The sequence below is a fragment of the Hypomesus nipponensis genome, chromosome 3 (genome assembly GCF_054491055.1).
Source record: "Hypomesus nipponensis isolate SF chromosome 3, ASM5449105v1, whole genome shotgun sequence".
NCBI lineage: Eukaryota > Metazoa > Chordata > Actinopteri > Osmeriformes > Osmeridae > Hypomesus > Hypomesus nipponensis.
Window position 1 is genome coordinate 14,714,368 of NC_140363.1, and position 20,404 is coordinate 14,734,771.

Consider the following 20,404-nt stretch of genomic DNA (forward strand, 5'->3'; position numbering starts at 1 on the left):
GGTATGGAGGGGACTGAGATAGGAGGGGAGACCAGGAGAGGTTCCTCTACAGCCACGGACATCACTCTGTAGCAGATGGAGGGGAGGGGGAAGAGAATAGAGAGAAAGGAGAGAAAGAAGAAGGTGATGCTGTCTGTTAGCTAAACTAAGAAGAAGATAAAGCATGACGTACATGTTACATTCAGTACATGTTTCCTGTCAGCAGGGGGCGCTGTGGTCCCAAACAGTCAAGCCAGGGACAGAAACCTCCACAATCAATCAAGTTACAGGCACTGACTTTCGACATACAGATCAACAGGCAAATTGGCTTGTCTGACAGCAAGAGAAACCCACATCATTTAACCGTCATTTAAGCAGTCAGTCCCACTCACAGAGGCTTGCTGGGCTGGGGGTTCATCTCCAGGCTGTTGTGAGGCTGCTCCTCAGCCAGGGGCAGCTCTGCATCTCCCCAGGGGTGGTTCCTCATGCTGGGGGGCTCCAGGGAGGGCTGGGGGCTCAGTGTTGGGGGGGTGGGGGTTGGCGTGGAGGCCGGGGTCACCACTGGCTCTGGCTCTGGGATTATAGGGAAATAGACAGATTTAGCTCCCCCATTGGCTAAAATGGCTTTCAATCCATCATCAGTTAAAATCCAGATCAACTGTCATCATATCTATAAACACCTGCAACTACTGACTAGTAAAAAAAATCATCATCAATCAGCCATCATCAAATGTAGATAATATATTGTAGTTTGCCATTATCTGTGCTTGGTGAAATTGATCTGTGTGACAAATGGTCTAGAAAAGTGGTGTAGAGTCAGACCTGTAGGAGTGGACTGCTGAGGCTGGGCGGGCTGGACGTCTCTGGGGGTCAGCTCTGGACTGCCCTGGTCAGAGGGCTCTGGTGTGCCCAGGGGAGAGCGCCCCGGGCTGGCCACGATGGGGCTGATGCTGGCCTCAGGGGTGGGCATGGGGGTGGGCACCAAGTCCTCCTGAAACACACGACACAAGGAAAGCGTCAGGGAGGAAGCACCACACACAAGACTTGAGCGATGGCTGCTCCCAGTGGCAGCAGGAAGACCGTGACTTCTTCCGGGAAGAAAACACTGTGACATCAATTAGACCACCAGAACAAAAAGCTGAATACACAAGCCAGATTCCAGCTTGAGTCAGAGTTTTACACAGTTTCCCCTTTGGGATTCATCAAGTACCTACCTCCCTTCCCATTCCAGAACCTGTTGGTCTTCATAGACAGTCTGCTCCCGCATGTGTAAGAAGCAGCACACAGACAGACACACAGACAGACACACATACAGACAGAGGTCTGTAAGAGAGTCAGCACCTGCGGAGGTGGTGGGGGCTCCTGGGTGGGGGTGGGTGGAGCAGACCTCTCTTGTGTCTGCCCGTCTCTCTGGTCCAGCATCTGGGCCACGATCTCAGTCAGCGCCTCGTTGATGTACTGTCTGATCATCTCAGACCCCACTGGGGCGTTGGTGTCTTCCTCCACTACACACACACACACACACACACACACACAGGTCTATTCTCTTGTGTGTGTCATTTGAGAGTGCATCTTTGTGCCGTGCTATCGGTGTGTAGTCAGGTGTGCTGCTGTGCAGGGTGACCCACTCTGACACCCGGCCCACAGTCGAGGTGGGCTCTGACCACACCTACCCAACCCACCTGACGCATCGCTTCTCTCCTCTGATTGGACCGTGCGATTCTCGCCATCAAGCACCTCACTGTCCTCCTCTGTCTCCTAGGAAGAGTAGAGTATAGCAGAGTAAAGTACAGCGAGAGTATAGTTCAGTAGAGTGCTGTAGATTACGCTGTCACTACCCTAGCCACTTTTACCCGATTTTGGCTGGATATCTTATTTTTATGTGTTGTTTTTTTGGCTAAGAGATGGGGAGAAAGAAAGAGAGATAGGCCCTCTTGCCAAATGGGAAGCTGCCTGGTGTTTTACTACCGCTGCACAATAACAAACCAAGAGGGGTAATTAAAGAGGGGACATTTTAGTTGTTGGAACCTTGGTGTCATTGCACAACAGCACAGAGCATCATATTACGGTACACAATGTCTCCAACCGTGACTGTGAGCATTGTTCTGGTAAAAAATTTCTAAAACAATTGTATACTTTATATGTACGCTGGGAGAATTAAAACGGTAATTGCAGGGGAAAGAATGCAATTATGCAAAGGTTTGTTTATGCTCGAATCGTTCCATATTGAATTAAAATGCTTTTATAGCCTAAACTGTTTTGGAAATATTCGAGATTATAGCAGCAATTTATCAAATCCTAGGTAGGCTAGGTAACGTAAGGGATTGAATGAGTGAGTTTGGATCTGAGTCCCAGACAGTTCCTCAGGAGGACACGGTTTTAGGGGGTTCTGCCAGGGAGGAACCGGGGCGGAACAGAGCTGAGGTAGAACAGCTTTTATGCACACCAAATAAATTGTGAATCATGACTGACTCAGAGAATGCTCTTATTTGATCAAAACAGACAACTGGGATATTCTTTCATATTTGAAGCTAAATCTTAACATTAGGCAAACGCGTTTTGTGAAAACGCAGTTTACTAACTGACCAAAAGGGGGCACTGTGGAAGCATATATTTTTTTCCATACCAGATATTTGATTCAGATGCCTTTTCCCTCTGTTTCAGGCACAAAGAACCTTGTTCTCATCTTCTAAGCCCGGCGCTCACACACACACGCACACGCACACGCACACACACACACACACTAATGACAGGCAGCGTTTCTGTACTAACTAACGCTTTGCCCTTGTGTGACCGCAGAGGATAATCCTGACTGCCCAACCATCAAACTGCACCATGCCGTCTGCTTGTTACAGCCCAAGATGGGGTGCATGTCGACCGTATGGAGGGAATATGTAAATAGACAGTGTCTGATCTTAGTGCTGAGCGTAGGAGGTTTTGACATGGCCGCCGTGGAAACGGCAGTCCCCGTTCTGTCGATCACATGACAGAGGTGGAGAGGGGCTTGGAACAACAACAAAAAGGGCAGTGGGTAGGAAAACGCAGGACCGATGGCAAATACTGAATCTGTTTTAAGGTTGGTCAAGGTGGATGTCCTTTATTTCCAAAGACGGTTTACTGCCCTGTTTGTGGTCTGAATGGGGGGGGATTTTGTGTGCTATTGTTCAATTGGGGATTCATTCACGCGAACACAAATTTCCGATGATCCGATTGACCTCACTACTGACCTGAGAGATATCAACCACTGCCAGGAAATTTGTTCCGGGGAAAACATTCTCCTCCTTCTCTTCCTCCTCCTCCTCTTTCCTCTTCCTCCTCTCCAAGGTTTCTTCCACAGTCTGCAGAGAAACAAGAACAGCTAAATCCTCTGTAGAACTAGAAGACACATGGTAGCACCCAGAGGAAGAGGACTGGGAGAAGACATGCAGCCCAAGCCCATAGCCACAGAGTCAACATTGGGGGGGACACATTTTTATATACATTTTTTATGATAATTTTGGACAGCGTGCGTGGTAGCCTGTTCTAGCGTAGCACATTTATATTTTTATATCAATATATTGGGGGACATATTTTGACCAGATTTGAATATTGGGGGGGATGTGTGTCCCCCAATATGTATTCTGATTACGGCCTTGACGCAGACACACGGGGAGAGAGAATGGCACAGGAACACTCCCCTCCAGCAATGACTAAACTGTTACTTATCACACTAAGTAATGACAACTGACTTGAAATCCAGTTACTATTGATCGGGATGCAGTGGTGACATTTAGAGATGTGTGTGCATGTTATTGAGCAGGAACAATACCCTGGCGCACACACACACGGATACACACACGGATACACACAGCAATTAGTCCTAATCCCTATATCTTGTTGAAGGGAATAATGCTAATCCATGGTGAAGGAATGTAAAAGCCTCAATTCACTGCTCCGTATGGTGAATCTACGATAACAGACTGTAAAGTGTTGAACCACTGTGTATGCATCCATGCGTGTGTGTTTTTGTATGTATGTATAAATGTAAGCATGCATTCACATGAAGCCTCAGCCATTCAGTATGTTAGAGGCTCACAGACGTCTTTCCTCGCTCTCTAGACTGTAGCTGTACGCTGCTATAGCTGACTTAAATGGATTCAGCTTGTGGCTGAAAAGGCTATGGATTCAATGGGTGTCTTATATAAAATATATGGGCTCTCAATCCATTTCCTTTTGAAACACTTATAATACAACAAATTAGGCTGCAACAGCACACACCAACTGGATACATTAGTAACTGACTGGCACCACAGTCTGTGATGTATGGATGCTGCACATAAACTCAACAACTGAGAAACTGTATTTGATAGAGAATCAGTCAGTATTACAGAAAGAGAGCTACATGAGCACTGGCCAGCCTGCAGAGAACATTACTGCAGCCTGGTATCACTGAAGCTGACTACTACTGTAGCTGACTGGTACTGTAGCTGTCTGGTACTGTAGCTGACTGCTACTGTAGCTGTCTGGTACTGTAGCCGACTGGTATCATAGCTGATTAGTGTGGTAGCTGAGTGGTACTGTAGTTGACTGGTATATAGTAGTTGACTGGTATATAGTAGTTGACTGGTATATAGTAGTTGACTGGTACATAGTAGTTGACTGGTACTGCAGCTGACTGGTAGCGTAGCTTGCCAGTACTGCAGGCAGTTACTTTATAACTCTGCTGGGGAGTCTGAGAGATAAGTGCTGCAGAGAAGAACTCCAGCAGTCATTACCATGCTAGTCACATAGAGACAGAGAGACAGAATGGTTTGAGAGTGAAGTTGAAGAGTGTGTCGTGTGAGTGAATTGGGGCTTTCATGACTGAACTGGGGCGAATGGTATTAACAAGTTCATTAATTGCACTTATTGCAGCACATGTGTGTGTATGTGTGTGTATGTATGGAATAGCATGGGTCAGAGTATTACATGGCAATATGTAGAAGCTAGAAGAATGGTAGTCCACCTGCCTACACTGTCTGGATGGCACAGAAACATCTTCATTTGTTAATGTTCAATCTGTTATTTACGATCTACAATTATTTCTTCTTCTAGCGTGTGTGTGTGTGTGTGTGTCTATGTGTGTGGAGGAGGGGGGGTCTGCTGTTGGCTAGCAATGCTCACTGCAGTAGTCCAGGCCCTAATAGCTCTAAAGCTCTGCGCTGTCCTCTCTCTGAATCACACACACACACACACACACACACAGCCAGAAGCCCCCGCATCTGTTTCCAGGCAACCAGATGTGCCCAGCGACTGGAGCTGAATTTGTGAGTGTGCTTGTTGAGTTGAAGCGTGTGAGTGTGCACGCTTGCTTGCAAGGTTGCACTGCAGCTTTCACAGCGGTATTACACATACTCTACCTTCCACCCTTACTGTGTGTGTGTGTGTAGGGGGGGAGGGGGGTTAGAGGAGAGTACCTGGACCTGTGGAGGAGGGGGGGAGGGCCTGGGGGGGGAGGGCCAACGAGGGTGGAGGCTGGAGGCTGGATGTTCACGCTGGGCTGGACCTGCAGACAAAGACAGGTGTTTGGAAGAGTCTCCATTCCCTCGGTAAGTAGAAACACATGCTGAATATGGAACATTTGAATTTATCCTGTCTCCAGATTGGTAATCCAAGCTGCTCTAACCAGTGTGTGTGTGTGTTGTGTGTGTGTGTGTGCGCGCAGACAGGCCGTACCTGCACAGTGAGCTTCGGTGGTCTCCTCCGGTCAGACTTGACCTCTAGGAGGGTCACAGTAGGTTTACGGGGGGCAGGGGCCGGTCTGGGGGGTGATGGAGGTAAAGAAGTAGTCACCACGATAGGCCTGTCACTGATAAAGACCCGTGACGGCTGGGGGGCCATGCCGTCCACCCGACGCCGACCTGGAGGGGAGGGGGGGGAGGCAGGACTGTTAAGAAATACATTCAAATACTGGATGCAGAATAGTCAAACCGACACAACTTACTCCACACCTTTAAACAGATTAACTACAACACACAGTCATGTCCATGAAAGGGCATCATTCAATATCCTACAGTCTGTAACTTCTAGAACTTCCTTCTCTTGTCCTCTGAACATCTGCCTATTCGACCAAGTCTACCCACCTGCTACTATAGAGTGTGTGAGTGCTGAGGTGCAGAGGTATTTGATGATAAGTCAGTGCTGCAGCTGTAGTAGAAACCCAGTCTGATGTCGTGAAAGGAGAGCGTAAAAGAGAAAGGCGTCCTTGAGGATGAACACAGGACTATAAACACTCCTGAACCGGAGCTTATTTACCTGTCTCACTGCACTGACAAAGACCTCGGCCTCGCAGCTGGGATTGTTGCTGATCTTACTGACTGTCTACCTTTCTGTCTCTCTTTGCCTACCGACTTGACCGCCTGCCTGCCTGCGTGCGTCTGTCTTCCTTTGTGCTGCAGAAACACTTCAGCAGCAGAGGTTGTCCAGGGAACGAGAAGGCAGCAGATAGATACTAATTAGCACCTATTAAAAATGGGAATATTTGATTTCCTTTGTGTTGTTTGATTCCTTATGACATGCACGGTTTGTGTGCTGCTCTGCAGCCCACCCTGTTCTCTCAAACACCAAGAGGAATCCATCCTACACGGTTACTGTACGACTGGCTCATTGTCATTCAAGAGAAGGAAACGATCACCATATTATCTAGTTATTTAAAACATTCCCTGAAAGCTTCCAATGGGCCAAACAGCTTTTAAAGCCTCTCTTTATGCAGCATAAAGGCGCTAATGTATTTTACCATTTAGTTGTTTGAGTTAATAAGTACATTCACTATTGTCAGAAGCCAGAGAGCTGGAGAGAAAGCATTAATTTCCCAGACCTGAACACATTCTAATGTGATTAAAATAGAACAGAGGGTTGAATGAGGGAGGGGTAGAGGCTATAATTAAAGTTTAGACTCAGAAAAGCTTAATTCTCCTCTCCTCTAATTATGACCCCTTCTTCCTCCATGCGACTGTGTGTGTTTCATGTCTGGGTGAATACTTGCACGATCAATTTACTCAGCTTTTACGGAAGCTCAGAGGGTGCTTAATCCTGTCTCCTTCCCTCCTGTTCGCTCCTGCCTCTTCTACTTTCCCCAGCTCCCACAACTTGCTCCTAACTAACCGTCTGTCTACAGGACACCATCATCTAGCAGACAACAAACGGTGACAACGGGCTTTGATTGCCTCTTCATGTGCTTCTTCCGTTTAACAGCTGATAAACTCAGCCATTCAAGTGTCCAGCTCTCTGAAGAGAGTCATAGTCAGTGTCAGGTCAGTGTCACTGTACCAACAGTGACATTAGCAGGGTGTGACAGGTCTCCTCTTACCTAGGGGAATGGCTATGGGGAGCAGGTAGCCCTCCATGGGGTCATTCAGACCGCCTCGCGTGGGGCTGAAGATGTACTGAGGCTGATTGGTGGACGGGGGCAGGGGGAAGGAGACTGTCCGGTCGGGAGCGAGATTTGTCTGGGTTTTAGAAGACTTCATTTTTACACCTGAGAGAGGGCGAAAGAGGTGTAGGAGAGAGAAAGATGAAAGGATATTTGGGGGTTGACAGTGCACGAGTAAGAGTGCTCAGAGAAGTAAAGGGGGGGGGCATCAAAAGAGCATCATTTCATCATCTGAAAAGCTTGAATAAACATGCACTGTGGAGCTAGATCCCTCACCCCTCACGCTCTCCACCACCCTGGGTCTGGGGCCCCTGGACCTGGGAGACGGGGAGCTGAAGCGCAGGTAGGGCCCTTTCTTCAGCGTCCTCCTGTGGCCTTCATATAGGGCCTTCCCATACAGCTTCACCAGGTAGTCCTCCCCAGCACCATCATCTCCTTCATCTCCTGGCCTTTCCTCCTCCACCTCCACCCTGGCCTGGGGCTGCTGGTACGACACAACACCGCAGCATCACACACTGCAGCATCACGCACCGCAGCCTCACACACTGCAGCCTCACACACCGCAGCCTCACGCACCGCAGCCTCACGCACCGCAGCCTCACGCACCGCAGCCTCACGCACCGCAGCCTCACGCACCGCAGCCTCACGCACCGCAGCCTCACGCACCGCAGCCTCACGCACCGCAGCCTCACGCACCGCAGCATCACGCACCGCAGCATCACGCACCGCAGCATCACGCACCGCAGCATCACATGCAGCTGCAACACTGCAGCAGCACTGCTAGCACACCTGCAGACCAAAACTCGGCCATTCTGGACATGAATGTGACATGGAGTGACTGAGCTCTGCTCTGTGATAGGCTGTTTGCTTCCATGAAAAGTAGCACCCCTGTGAGCCGCACACTGCTTCAGTTACACAACATGGCTCCCGTCCTTGGGGTCAGAGTCGTTTGTGGTGTTGTCCACCGATCCTGTCTGTGGGCTATAAAGAACCCTCTCAAGGTCTGCACACAAACACAAGACCCTGAATCCGGTGTTGCCGGGTTTCTCTGTAGTGCGTTGCCAGGTTTGACATGCTGTTTTCAGCTTCATGGCAACCCTGCTCCATTAGTCAGAGAGGGCATGTCCCTGGGAGATAAGCAGGCTCTGTCCTCTGTCTGCCCGCTCCATTCTGCTCCTTATTTATTGCTAATCGACATGAGAAGCGACATATGGCTGTCGCAAGCAGCTTGTTTGGAGGGAACTGGTATGATGGCTAGCAGGCTAGCAGGGCACAATCAGGCTGTTTGTATCCAGATGGGCAGATTAGCCAGCTAGGCTACGTGAGCTAGCGCGGAGGCGTTATTGTTCTCTTGGGTAGCGTTCATTTGTCAACACACACCATGTATAAAACACTGTCAACAGAGGGTTTAGTCAGGAAAGACAAAACAGAGGAAGAGTTAGGGTCTAAAGACAGCTAACAAGCTGGAGTCAAAGGGAGGATTGTGTCACTGAATTATGGCACGACCTTCTAGACTTTGAATGGGGTGTGTTATATGTCCCTGTGTGACTCATTAGTGGAGAATGGTGCTTGAAACACCCAGGTTGGTAAATTCCTTCTCAGGATCATATTACGTGTGTCAATTCAACATATTCCAAACGCCGTCTGGCTCACCATGTGTTGAGCTGGTCTCAGTTTTGCACTGGGGTGGGTGCGTTTGGTTTTCACCTCAGTCTTGCCTGACTGTCCCCTGGCCACTCTACCAGAGGATTTAGTTCCTGCTGTTCTGAGCATATCCTTCCCTCTCTCGTCTCTGGTCCCAGTGGTCTTCTTCTGGGCAGCAGTAGGGGCTGCAGCATCTCTCTCCCTGGGTCGACACTGAGCTACCAGGTCCTGCCCAGCTGCTTCAGTCTGGAGAAAGAAAGAGAGCGAGGGAGAAATAAAGAGAAAGGGAGAAACAAGGGGGGCAGGGGGTATAAAGAAAGAGAAAAAACAGTAAATGGCCGATGTACTTGAGGAGGACCATAGTGTAGTATATAGCAGGCTGTCGTTGAGGACAAATGAATATTGACTTTCCGGTCAAAGACTGAGACAGAGAAAGGCTTCAGAGGATATCGAGAGGCTTCAACAGCTGCTAAAAGATAGGCTTCAGAAGGTTTAAACGCTGCCACAGCTCATGTAGCGGACCAGACTCTGACCGTGAGCCTTAATGGGAACAAACGTCTCCTCTGGTTTCTGCAGATGGGTTATAGATCTGTGGTGCAGCCCGGGAGGCAGGGAGTCTCTGAGGCATCCAGATGATCACAGGCCTGCCTCATGTCTCATGTCTGCTCTGGAACAAACGCTGGGATCAAAACCCTCCTCTAAGGAGCTTTATTCCTGAACCGGGGCTGAGATGGGGAACTTTGTATTGACTACGCTACTTTGGGTTAATTCTCAAATGAGTCAGAGGACAATTTTACTCGAAGCAAAATAAGTAACCGAAAAATTTACAAAAAATAGGTCAGACTGAACTGGGCTGGAGACATTACTGGAATACTCACATCACACATTTGTAATTTGGAAACTTGACATCATATAAGATATGTTGGTCACATTTATACCACCACCAGAATAGAGTTGTATTTGAATTATAAAGATACTGTCAAACCAGTATCTGTTGAAATATAGAATGACCTTGAGACAGTCTAACCTGGACGTCTTTACTCAGGGCCTTGATCCAAGCATCCACAGTCTTCTTGATCCTCACTTCTTCTGTGGTGTCCCTGTGCAGAATCACAGACATATTACTGACCTTCTTCTGTGGTGAAACCACACCGGTTGGGTTGTGACGCTAGCCCTGGCACGACTCGAGTGACTCCCAGCACAGAGACCTGTGCTCCACTTGTCTGATCAGGCGACAATTTTAAAAGCAATTTATAATTTGCCCAGCAATTAGGAGAGCATGTGATTGGCTGTTTCTTATCGACATGTCATCAACATTAAAGGACCCCTCTCCATCCTCTAATACCAGAAATACTTCTTGTGAAGCGCTGGCCAGGTAACTACAACACAGATCACTATGCGAGACAAAAGGTGTCATGGAGATGATGCAGTTATTATCTGTTGGATATTCTTGGGATCAGACCAATTCTCCTGGCACAGCCAGAACCTTGCTCCATGTTGGCAAAGCTTCATTGGCATGCAGAAGGGAAACTCTGTTGCTGGGCAGAATACACTGCTGACCAGCTATCCATAAGCTGTCAGCTACCCAGCTCTACAGCCAGCAGGAGTATAACTTCAGGGTCAAGCCGTCAGTAACAGGATCATAGACAAAGCCCTAATGAAGGCTGGTAACAGCTGTCCCTATTAGGAGGAGGTCTGCAGTCTGAAATCAAACGTTACTTGCTTTAGTTGCTACTGTCTCTGAGCTCTGTCTATCTGACTAGCCTGTCAGCCCAAACGGAACCAAGCGGAGAGGACAGATCCTTGCCCCAAAACCCCAAACAGCTGCTATGTCCTCGCTAGCTGCCTGCACCCATGTCTGCCTGTCTGCTCCTCACTGGGGAAAAAAATGAACAGTGTGTTGACAGAGTTGAGAATCACACTGGAGAAACAATGGGAGAGCTAGAGTGTAAATCGGACAGATACAAGCAATTTGGTGGAGGAAAATAAACTAGATTTTTGAATGGAGGAATTTTAGAACACCGCTAGATTCCATATAGATTCCAAGTATGGATGTTCAATCAGGACTATTCACCCAGCACGCTATTCATTCTTACACAAAATCAACAAGAGGTCACAACCCCTGACAGAGGCCTTGAAATGAATCTTTGTAATCGATCAGATTTATAATCCATCAGACAGTCTATATATCTCATTTCTGTCTGCTAACAGACCACCACACACACCAGTCCGACCAACACAGTTGCAAGGCAAAAGGTGCGGGCAAGAGCTGGGAGACAGGAACATGAATGAGAGGCAGAGCTCAGTATTGTCATTGAAACTCAGTGTTCTGCATTGGCACTGATCCATGCGGGGCAGTGGTCCAAGACAAGGGTCAGGAGAGCCTTCTACATCAGCAGGGGTCACAAACAGCCCAGGGAACCGGCCAAAGGCCAAGGGCAACTGTTCTAAGACGGTGCCCTCTCCTCAGCTAACCTGCTGCAGCTGCTGAGGTGGTGGAGGTATAGTGCAGCCATTAGGCTGGCCTGCCACTCAGAGCTGAGGACCAGGGAGATCAGTCCACACGCTGTAGGACACGCGGGGAGCCATTTTGGATTGCAAATGAATTCATTAATATTTGGCTGAAATGGATGGTGGCCATTAAGTCCCGCCTCCGCCCGTTCTGCACTGTCACGGCCACAAATGGCTGAATCCATCACGCCGAACCCCCCCCCCCCTCCCCCACGCACACACAGTGATGTCATCGTAACCCAGAGTTCAGCTCTGCTCCGTGGCGGAACAGCGGGGAGCATCTGGCAGCGGCAGCCATGTGACCTTTCTACTGAGGAGGAGATCAAAGCCATTAGAGGGAGGGTGTATATGTGCGTGTGCGTGCGTGCGTGTGGGGGGCATCAATCAGTGTGTTTGTGTTTTCAGTGACTCTGACATTAACACAGGGAGCTGATTGCGGCGACTGCCATTTTGAAGGCGATTAGCATGTGGTCTGACATTCTCTTCTCTGGCTTCCGCTCCGTGTGTGTGTTTATGCGCGTCTGCGTGTGTGAATTGGGGCGGATCATCATCACTAACTTCTTCCATCGTCCGTCTGTCTTTTATAATGGGGCTGTGTATCATGGAGCTTGTCCACTGTGTGCGATACCACACCTCCCTCACAGCCAGAATAACGTAGGGTAGTTACTCAGTAAGGGAGAGGCATGTGATACCATTTCCATGAAAGCTTTTTCGTTTTCCTATCTTGTTTTTCCCCATATGAGGTTCAACTTCTCTCTATCCAAATCCCCATCTATCACTTCCTCCCCCTCCCCCGCCTCTCCCCCTCTCTCTGCCTCCAGAGACTCCAAACACACACACACACCCCCGTTCCAAGGAGAACAGTATAGTGAAGTGTGAATGCCAGTCACAGCCTCAAGACGGAGACATGGCCTCAGAGGCCTCTGTTAGACAACTCCTCACTCGCCTGTGGACCCAGCTGCAGCAACATCTGCTCTCTCTCCTCTTCTGTCTGTTTGAAGGTCAGTCAGACAGCCAGTCAGTCAGACAGTCTTTCAGTCTTTGGCCCAGATGAGGTTGGAAATGGAGACATAAAAACGGCCAGAGACTGCTAGACAGGACCAGAAGTCCCCAACATAGGTACACAGATATATAGTCAGCCCTAAGCCAACACTGTGGCAGCCTCACAGCAAAACCCAGTAGCAGTAGTCCACTGAACGGCCTCCTTACGTTTTCCATGGTAACAGGTAGCCGTAATAGTCTGCTGTTGCATATTCATGGGAACGGAAACAAAGGCAGTGTCACTCATCTCTGTATCATCCTATTAATTAGCCAACTTTTATTCCAGCGAAGCAGCGGCTGCTCGCTTTCCTTTCTTCCTGTCGGTCTACGTCTCTCCTCCCCTTTCAGTCTCTTTCTCTCTCTCTTTCTCTCTGTTTCTCTCTTTCTCTCTGTCTCTCTCTGTCTCTCTCTTTCTCTCTCTTTCTCTCTGTCTCTCTGTCTCTCTGTCTCTCTGTGTCTCTCTGTGTCTCTCTGTGTCTCTCTGTGTCTCTCTCTCTGTGTCTCTCTCTCTGTGTCTCTCTCTCTCTGTGTCTCTCTCTCTGTGTCTCTCTGTGTGTCTCTCTCTGTGTCTCTCTCTCTCTGTGTCTCTCTGTCTCTCTCTCAGGTGCTGTTGACCTCCTGAGGGAGGGAGCTGCCGAGCGCACCACTCACAACTGGCGTCTCACATGAAACTGAACAAACTGGCAGAGAGAGAGAGAGACAGAGATGAAAAGAAAGAAAGAGAGGGGAAAGAGGGAGAGCAGAGAGAGCAGGACGTCGGCTGGCAGCGATGTGATGATGAGGGCTCGTCTTGCCCCCTGACAGCTGTCAATCTAAGCTGATAGTTCCGTTTGGCTTAGCCCCTTCACTGCCGGCGTAACGCTCTGAGGCCACCTGTCAATCAACTGGGAGACACCATACACACACACACACACACACACACACAGCTCATCCCTCTCGACAATACCCCGGCATACCCAATACACCCTTTTGAGACTCTCAGCTCGACGACAACAACCCCCAGCTACCAGCTCAGGGGTTCGACATGTTGTTCAGAAAACAAGACAGGTGATCGTTATATCACAGGTGCTTTGTACTATACACCAGCAGGCTGGTGCTGGGGTCAATGGACAGGCATGGGGGACAGACAGGTTCCATATAAGTATGCTTACCTGTTATTTGCAAGAGCCTCCAGCTGGCAGTGGAGAACCTCTCCCTCCTTGGCCCTCAGCATGGCCTGCAGGTTCTCCTCTAGAACCTTCTTGTTCCTCTGGACCTGTCGGAGAACCTTCTCGGCGTCCTCAAACATGGACGGCACTGGAGGGTTCCTCTGGAGCAGCGGGAGTCCGGGGCGGGGGAGCGGGAAAACGGACGGAGATATCACTTCTACTGCTGCATTCTGGGATGGCTGCGAAGCGACCAAAGATAGAGCACAATACAATACAAGACGACACAATGCAGTACATTTCCATGGAACACAATGCATGCATGATACAATACAACATAGCTGATCCAATTTGCTGACTATTTGCTGACCCTATCAGTATATACACATACATCCATTTGTGGTCATATAATGGGGATCAATCAGACAGGAACATTCATCAATGCATCAATGTAAACAACCATGTTAGTAAAGTAATAACTTTGATAGGCAGTGGAAACCTAAAACTGAAGTTTGGGACAATGTTCTAGAACGTGGGAGTTGGATTGTTAGAGTCACTTTAGATCGAAAAGGGAGAGAGAGGGGGAAAAAAGAAAGACAGAGGGAGAGAGAGAGGTGTGTTTTCTATAGCCTGCAGTGCACTCCCAGCTGACACGTCTAACCAACAGCCCTCTCCTCTGCCCTGTGTTGATGAGAGAGAAACAAAGGGAGCCATCCCTGGTTCAGACGTAATCTATCTCAATAAACCTCCTCGTTCTGCCTTCTCTCTCGCTGTCTCCGTCTCTCTCTCTCTGCCCATCGCGCTGAAGCGCTGTGATTCCCTTCCAAGGTGTTTTCTTTCATACTCGACATCACACGCGTCTACGCATGGATCAAACAGAGACCTGGTCTGTCGTCTCTCTCTGCTCCCAGGGTGGTGTTAGCCTGACCCGCCCCTCCCTCCCTCCCCCCCCCCCCCCCCTCCCCTCCCTCCCCCCCCCCCCCCCCCACTCCCCCAGTGCCTCCTGCAGGCGCTCAGCTAGCCTCTGCAGCCATCTCACGTCTCCTGACAGCAACTCTGTCACTTTGCCCAATTTTCGAGCCAAGTCAATCCTTAGACCAATTTGGAGCAGGTGTTCAAAAATAGAAGACCCAGCCACCAACAAACACACACCCGCCCGCCGTCCTGTGTTTCTATCTACAGGAGCAGCTAATGACATGGATGAGGCTTTTCTCAGCTGTCACTGAGTGTTGTCCTGTGTCCGTGTGTACAACACAGATAACACCACTGATTTATCTGCTACTGGACATATGGAAAAGACAGAAGAGAGGAGGGGAGAGGAGGGAAGAGGAGGGAAGAGGAGAGGAGGGGAGGGGGCAGGAGAGGGAAGAGGAGGGGGCAAGAGAGGAGGGGGCAGAGAGGAAGGGAGAGGAGGGCTGGCACTGCAGAGGCGAGGGTTGCCATGGTAACCCACCACGGAGACGGCAGGGGGAGGGAGAGTGGCGGCGGCGGGGGCAGCGGGGATGTGGGGAGCAGGCGGTCGGCTGGTGCTGCTGGGACTGCCAGAGCTAGGCTGGGCCGTGTCCCTGCTGATCTGCCCAGGGAAGGCATCTCCTGTCTGGGAAGACGACAGAGAAAAAGGGACGTGCGCACACACACACACACGGACACACACACACGGACACACACACACACACACACGTACAGACAGTGAGACAGCAGCTAGCACACCAGCATTCCTTCCCTGCTTCTACAGCTCTATTGTCCCTGGCTGCTGACAGACAGACAGACAGACACAGAGACAGACAGACAGACATGCCGGCTGCTGACAGACAGACAGACACAGACCGAGACAGAGACAGACAGACAGACAGACAGAAACACACACAGACAGACACAGACAGAGACAGACATGCCAGCTGATGGACAGACAGACCAAGGAAAATCACTGGGCCTTCCTGGCACAGCTACCATGTGACAAGATGGAGGGAAAAAGCAGCACGCCACCCTCCATGCTGGGACGGGATAGAGCGAGCTGTCATTTATTAAAGGTGAGCGGGGGGGAGTGGAGATGAGAAGAGACGACTGGAGACACAATTGTAAATTGGTGTCGGTTCATTGAAATACAAGTCACACTTGTGTCTCTGGCTTGATTTCATCAGAGCTAAAGGACCAATTAGATTAGCTTGTCATCTCACGGCTGAATACAGACGATGACATTGGCCCACTTAAAGGAAGTAGAGAAGCTGCCAAGAGGAAGTTGCCTCCACACCCCACGCACACACACACCCCCACGCACTGCCTTACGCATACACAAATCTGCACACACACACCCACGCACTGCCTCCACACCACACCCCCCCCCACACACCCATGCACTGCCATACACACACACACAATTCTGCACACGTACGCCAACCAATAACTGGGAGGAGGCGGTAATCTCATTGCCTCTGCCACACTGGTGCTCGACAGATAGAGATAGGTGGTGCTGCAGCTACTAGGACATTACCATACTGAAGCCCAGAGGTACTGAAGGCAGAGTGACAGTGAAGGGCCGCAGCAAGAGATCTCCTGACTGCGGTTGTGCGGCAGCAGAGGGGGGGGCTGAGATGTTGTTCGAGGTGGTGGGGTGGAAGGGAAGCACGATCAAACTGGCAAACTAGCCTGGTCCCTCATCGATCTGAAGCACAGCCCACGACTATCCGTCTCTCTCGTAACGAGGTTCGGGGTCTGGGAAACCAGCTTTTAAGTTTGACGTTATGAAGGTGCCTTTGATTTATATATCCCGGCGTGCCAGGAGGGTGGAGTTGGCACTGATTTGAGGATTATTCCATTAGCTCCGTCCCTGCACCGCTGTACCCTGCACCGGCTCACCGTCAGCAGGGTATGCATCTCGGCCTTGAGGCGCCCCAGGTCCTTTAGCATCCGATTGGCTCTTTCTACTGCCGAGCTGTCGCCCTGATTGGCTGGCGCTGAGCTGGAAGGTTGGCCCGGGGTTGCCGTGGAAACCCTGAAAGTCTCCTGTTGCTGGTGTGCGTCCCTGTGGGCCGACAGAGAGGGGAATATCCAGGTTAGGACACACTGTACTGTACTATTAGTCCTAGGGCAGGACAGGGACTAGGCAGGAGCAGGTTAGGGCTTTCTATATATGGTCTGGTCCTGGTCACAGTGGAAGCCTGCGTTCAAGGACACCATACATAGTCTAGAGGTTCCAGACAGAGAGATTCATGGGTCCGGAGACAGAAACATCCTGCATGGCCCAGCAGCACAGTCGTTCTTAGTGGTGGGTAATATGGACTTTGTCCTTGTGGGTTTGGCATCTGCGGACACCTGAGACAGAAAACAGACGCTCATTTTCCCCTCTCAGGGTGTGTGTGTGTGTGTGTGAGAGGGGAGTGTGTGACAGAGTGAAGGAGAGTGAGAGAGTGTGTGTGGACGAGGAGGGTACCAATAAATAAACATGAAGGGAAATGTCAGACGGCGACTGCGCCAACTTTGATGTATTCCACTCAGCCCTGCGTCTTCAATCAGCCACAAGATGCCTCACAACCAGCTAATCCATGTGAAGAGGGGGACTGTGTGTGCATGCATGTCTCTCTGTGTGTGTGTGCCTGTGTGCGTGTGGGTGCGTGTCTGCCTGTGTGTGTGTGTGTGTGTGTGTGTGCGGGGGGTGTTGGTGATGCCAGTTCTTTTGATCTTGCTCACATTGATTGGGTGATAGAGTCTCAGGGACAAATGCTCCAATTAGAGGTCAGTGTATGCAAATGTACCCTGCCAAAAAAAAACGAAATTCGAGCAGATTGGCTCTCTCTGAGGCTGTGTGTGTGTGTGTGGCTGTGCTCATGTGTGAAAGGGAGAAAGAAATAGAGAAACGATGCTCGGTTGACGACAGCGCGATGGAAAATCTATAAAGTGATGGCAGTTTGAGAGTGAATATGAGGCATGGATCGATAATACATATCTGTCTTATCATGCCACACATCACACTGGCTCTGAGACTGCGGAGCTGATCAATACTTTCTCACGGTTCAACGGTTTTCATACTGAACCATTTATTAACCGTCAACAGGCCATTACGTTTCACCTCCCCTTCACCTTTTTCCTCTCTCTCCCTTTCTGTCCTTAAGACTATCTTTCTCTCTCGGCCGTTAAGTTGAGAAGGTTCCATCTACATTCAGTCTAATGATGACAGTGAAACAAAACAAGATTTGCGATTCATTCTCCTACCAGTTTCTCTTAAAGCTGTGAAGAGGAACATGCATCACACAATCTGGACCAAACTTAACACACATCATCAGATCTGGACTGGGACTGGAAAACGGCCCAGGACTTTGAAACGCAGACCGGCCCACGACCGTGTATTATTATTATATATATATTTTTGGCATCATGCCGCGGCCGTTTGACCGGCTGTTCAGGAAATCTCCCGACCCTGCACATCCTCCTCTAACCGGACCAAACCTAACACGCATCCTCCTCTAACCGGACCAAACCTAACACACATCCTCCTCTAACCTGACCAAACCTAACACACATCCTCCTCTAACCGGACCAAACCTAACACACATCCTCCTCTAACCGGACCAAACCTAACACACATCCTCCTCTAACCTGACCAAACCTAACACACATCCTCCTCTAACCGGACCAAACCTAACACACATCCTCCTCTAACCTGACCAAACCTAACACACATCCTCCTCTAACCTGACCAAACCTAACACACATCCTCCTCTAACCTGACCAAACATAACACACATCCTCCTCTAACCGGACCAAAACAACACACAGGAGAAGGGAGGGATACGACAATACAGAGGACATGGAGACCAGTATAGAGGTATTTCTGACCTATTAGTATTCAGCTCACTGCTCTGCCGCACCCCTGTCACCCCCTTATCCTAGCCCAGTGCCCAACTCGCCTTGAAGCGCCATATGCTTGTTATTAAAGCACAACCACCCACACCAACCCCCCACCACCCACCCCACACACACACACACACACACACACACACACACACACAGCACGCATCCTTATTAATATTTATAATATTTAGCCGTGTTAATACAAAGCTTGTGCAATATATTTTTTCAAATGAATGAAACGGTCTGTTTCAAATGAGAGAAGAGGCACCGTGGGTCCATCCATATTAATGCTGGCCGAGGTTTCGGGGGGGGGGGTTCTACTGTCAGATTAGTTCAGGAGGCCGTCATCTGGCATTCCTCTCCCGGCCCCGCGGCACGTACGATGATTCAGAGAGGGAGCACGTCGTTTCACCCTCCTCTCCCCTCTTCTCCTCTCCCCTCCTCTCCTCTCCCCAGGCAGTGAACGGGATAAACCAGCTTTGATTATGCAGACGGGAGACAGACCGTGTGATGGAGCGACAGCATTCTCCCCTAGAAGCTCTCCCAGGCAGAAAGAAACACGTCTTCTGGGCAGAACAACAGGGGGTGAAGAGAATGCAGCCGTGCTTTCTCCGAGGGAGTACCCTTCATCAGGCCATCAGAACTCCATTACCGCCGACGCAACTACCAGTCTGCATCTAAGTAGTTCTGCGTCATCCTCGCTTGTCACACTGAGATGGCATTAGAAGCTCTACCCCAACAACCTCCACAACAATCTCCATCCTCCGCCATTGCTCTTTGTCCTCGCTCCCTCCATCCCTGCTCCCTCCACCCCTGCTCCCTCCACCCCTGCTCCCTCCACCCCTGCTCCCTCCACCCCTGCTCCCTCCACCCCTGCTCCCTCCACCCCTGCTCCCTCCACCCCTGCTCCCTCCACCCCTGCTCCCTCCACCCCTGCTCCCTCCACCCCTGCTCCCTCCACCCCTGCTCCCTCCATCCCTGCTCCCTCCACCCCTGCTCCCTCCACCCCTGCTCCCTCCACCCCTGCTCCCTCCACCCCTGCTCCCTCCACCCCTGCTCCCTCCACCCCTGCTCCCTCCACCCCTGCTCCCTCCACCCCTGCTCCCTCCATCCCTGCTCCCTCCACCCCTGCTCCCTCCACCCCACCCAGGCCCTCACAGCCTCCTACTGACGCCACACAGCAGCCACCAGACCTCCCAAACACCCATCTGCAGTACATGCGTGTCTACCTTTTACCATTCATTTGCACCACTCCTCTGGTCTAAACGAGCTCAACGGAGCATCATCGATCACTTCTCCAGAGCTTGGTTGTAGTCCTGCCCCCTACCAGGAGCTGAGCCACGTAGCTGCATTTACAGGAAGGAATCTACGGCCACGGCAACTCGGCCACTATTACCATTCTACAAGTCATGCCATGAGGGAGGGGGGTGGAGGAGGGAAAGAAAGAGGAGGAGAAGGAGGAGAAAGAAAAGATGAAGGAAGAAGAGAAGGTGGAGGAGGAAGAGAAGCAGTTATATCAGGACCGAGTTCTACGCTAGCGGAGATGGAGGTAGGAGAGAAGAGTGGCTACATCCTCTTCCCTCCCAGGCATAACGTGTGTGTACAAAGTCCCTGCAGTGCTTGTGTAAAAGCAGCAAAGTTAAGATGGCTGCTGTTGGTTGGATGGCTGCACTACCACCGCACGGCCAGCAGGAGTCCTCATGGCAGTGCACACAAGGGCTGCCAGACCTTGTGATACCTGCATTACGACCTCACTATTCTGGCCACGTTCAGGACATAAAGAAGAGAATATCATGAGGTATGACACAATCATGACCTCAGGTGACCTGGGGTTCTACATACTAGG

At 50.3% G+C, this 20,404-nt stretch overlaps 1 protein-coding gene across 8 annotated transcripts in view; it reads right to left on the bottom strand.

The window, feature by feature from the left end:
• Positions 1-1,327: 1,327 nt before the first annotated feature.
• The window catches only part of kiaa0586 (KIAA0586 ortholog), a 38,209-nt gene continuing 19,132 nt past the window's right edge, over positions 1,328-20,404 (bottom strand). For 2 of the 8 annotated variants that reach the window (XM_084678548.1, XM_084678497.1), the window contains 12 exons: positions 16,567-16,732; positions 15,164-15,307; positions 13,717-13,952; positions 10,041-10,113; positions 9,023-9,259; positions 7,646-7,853; positions 7,307-7,474; positions 5,674-5,858; positions 5,415-5,503; positions 3,207-3,317; positions 1,662-1,737; positions 1,328-1,484 (listed from right to left, as the gene is read on the bottom strand). In XM_084678548.1, coding sequence (XP_084534674.1) covers positions 1,446-1,484; positions 1,662-1,737; positions 3,207-3,317; positions 5,415-5,503; positions 5,674-5,858; positions 7,307-7,474; positions 7,646-7,853; positions 9,023-9,259; positions 10,041-10,113; positions 13,717-13,952; positions 15,164-15,307; positions 16,567-16,732 — 1,732 coding nt within the window. In that variant the 3' untranslated portion in view covers positions 1,328-1,445. The other 6 variants (XM_084678521.1, XM_084678514.1, XM_084678506.1 and 3 more) reach the window with 6 other exon arrangements.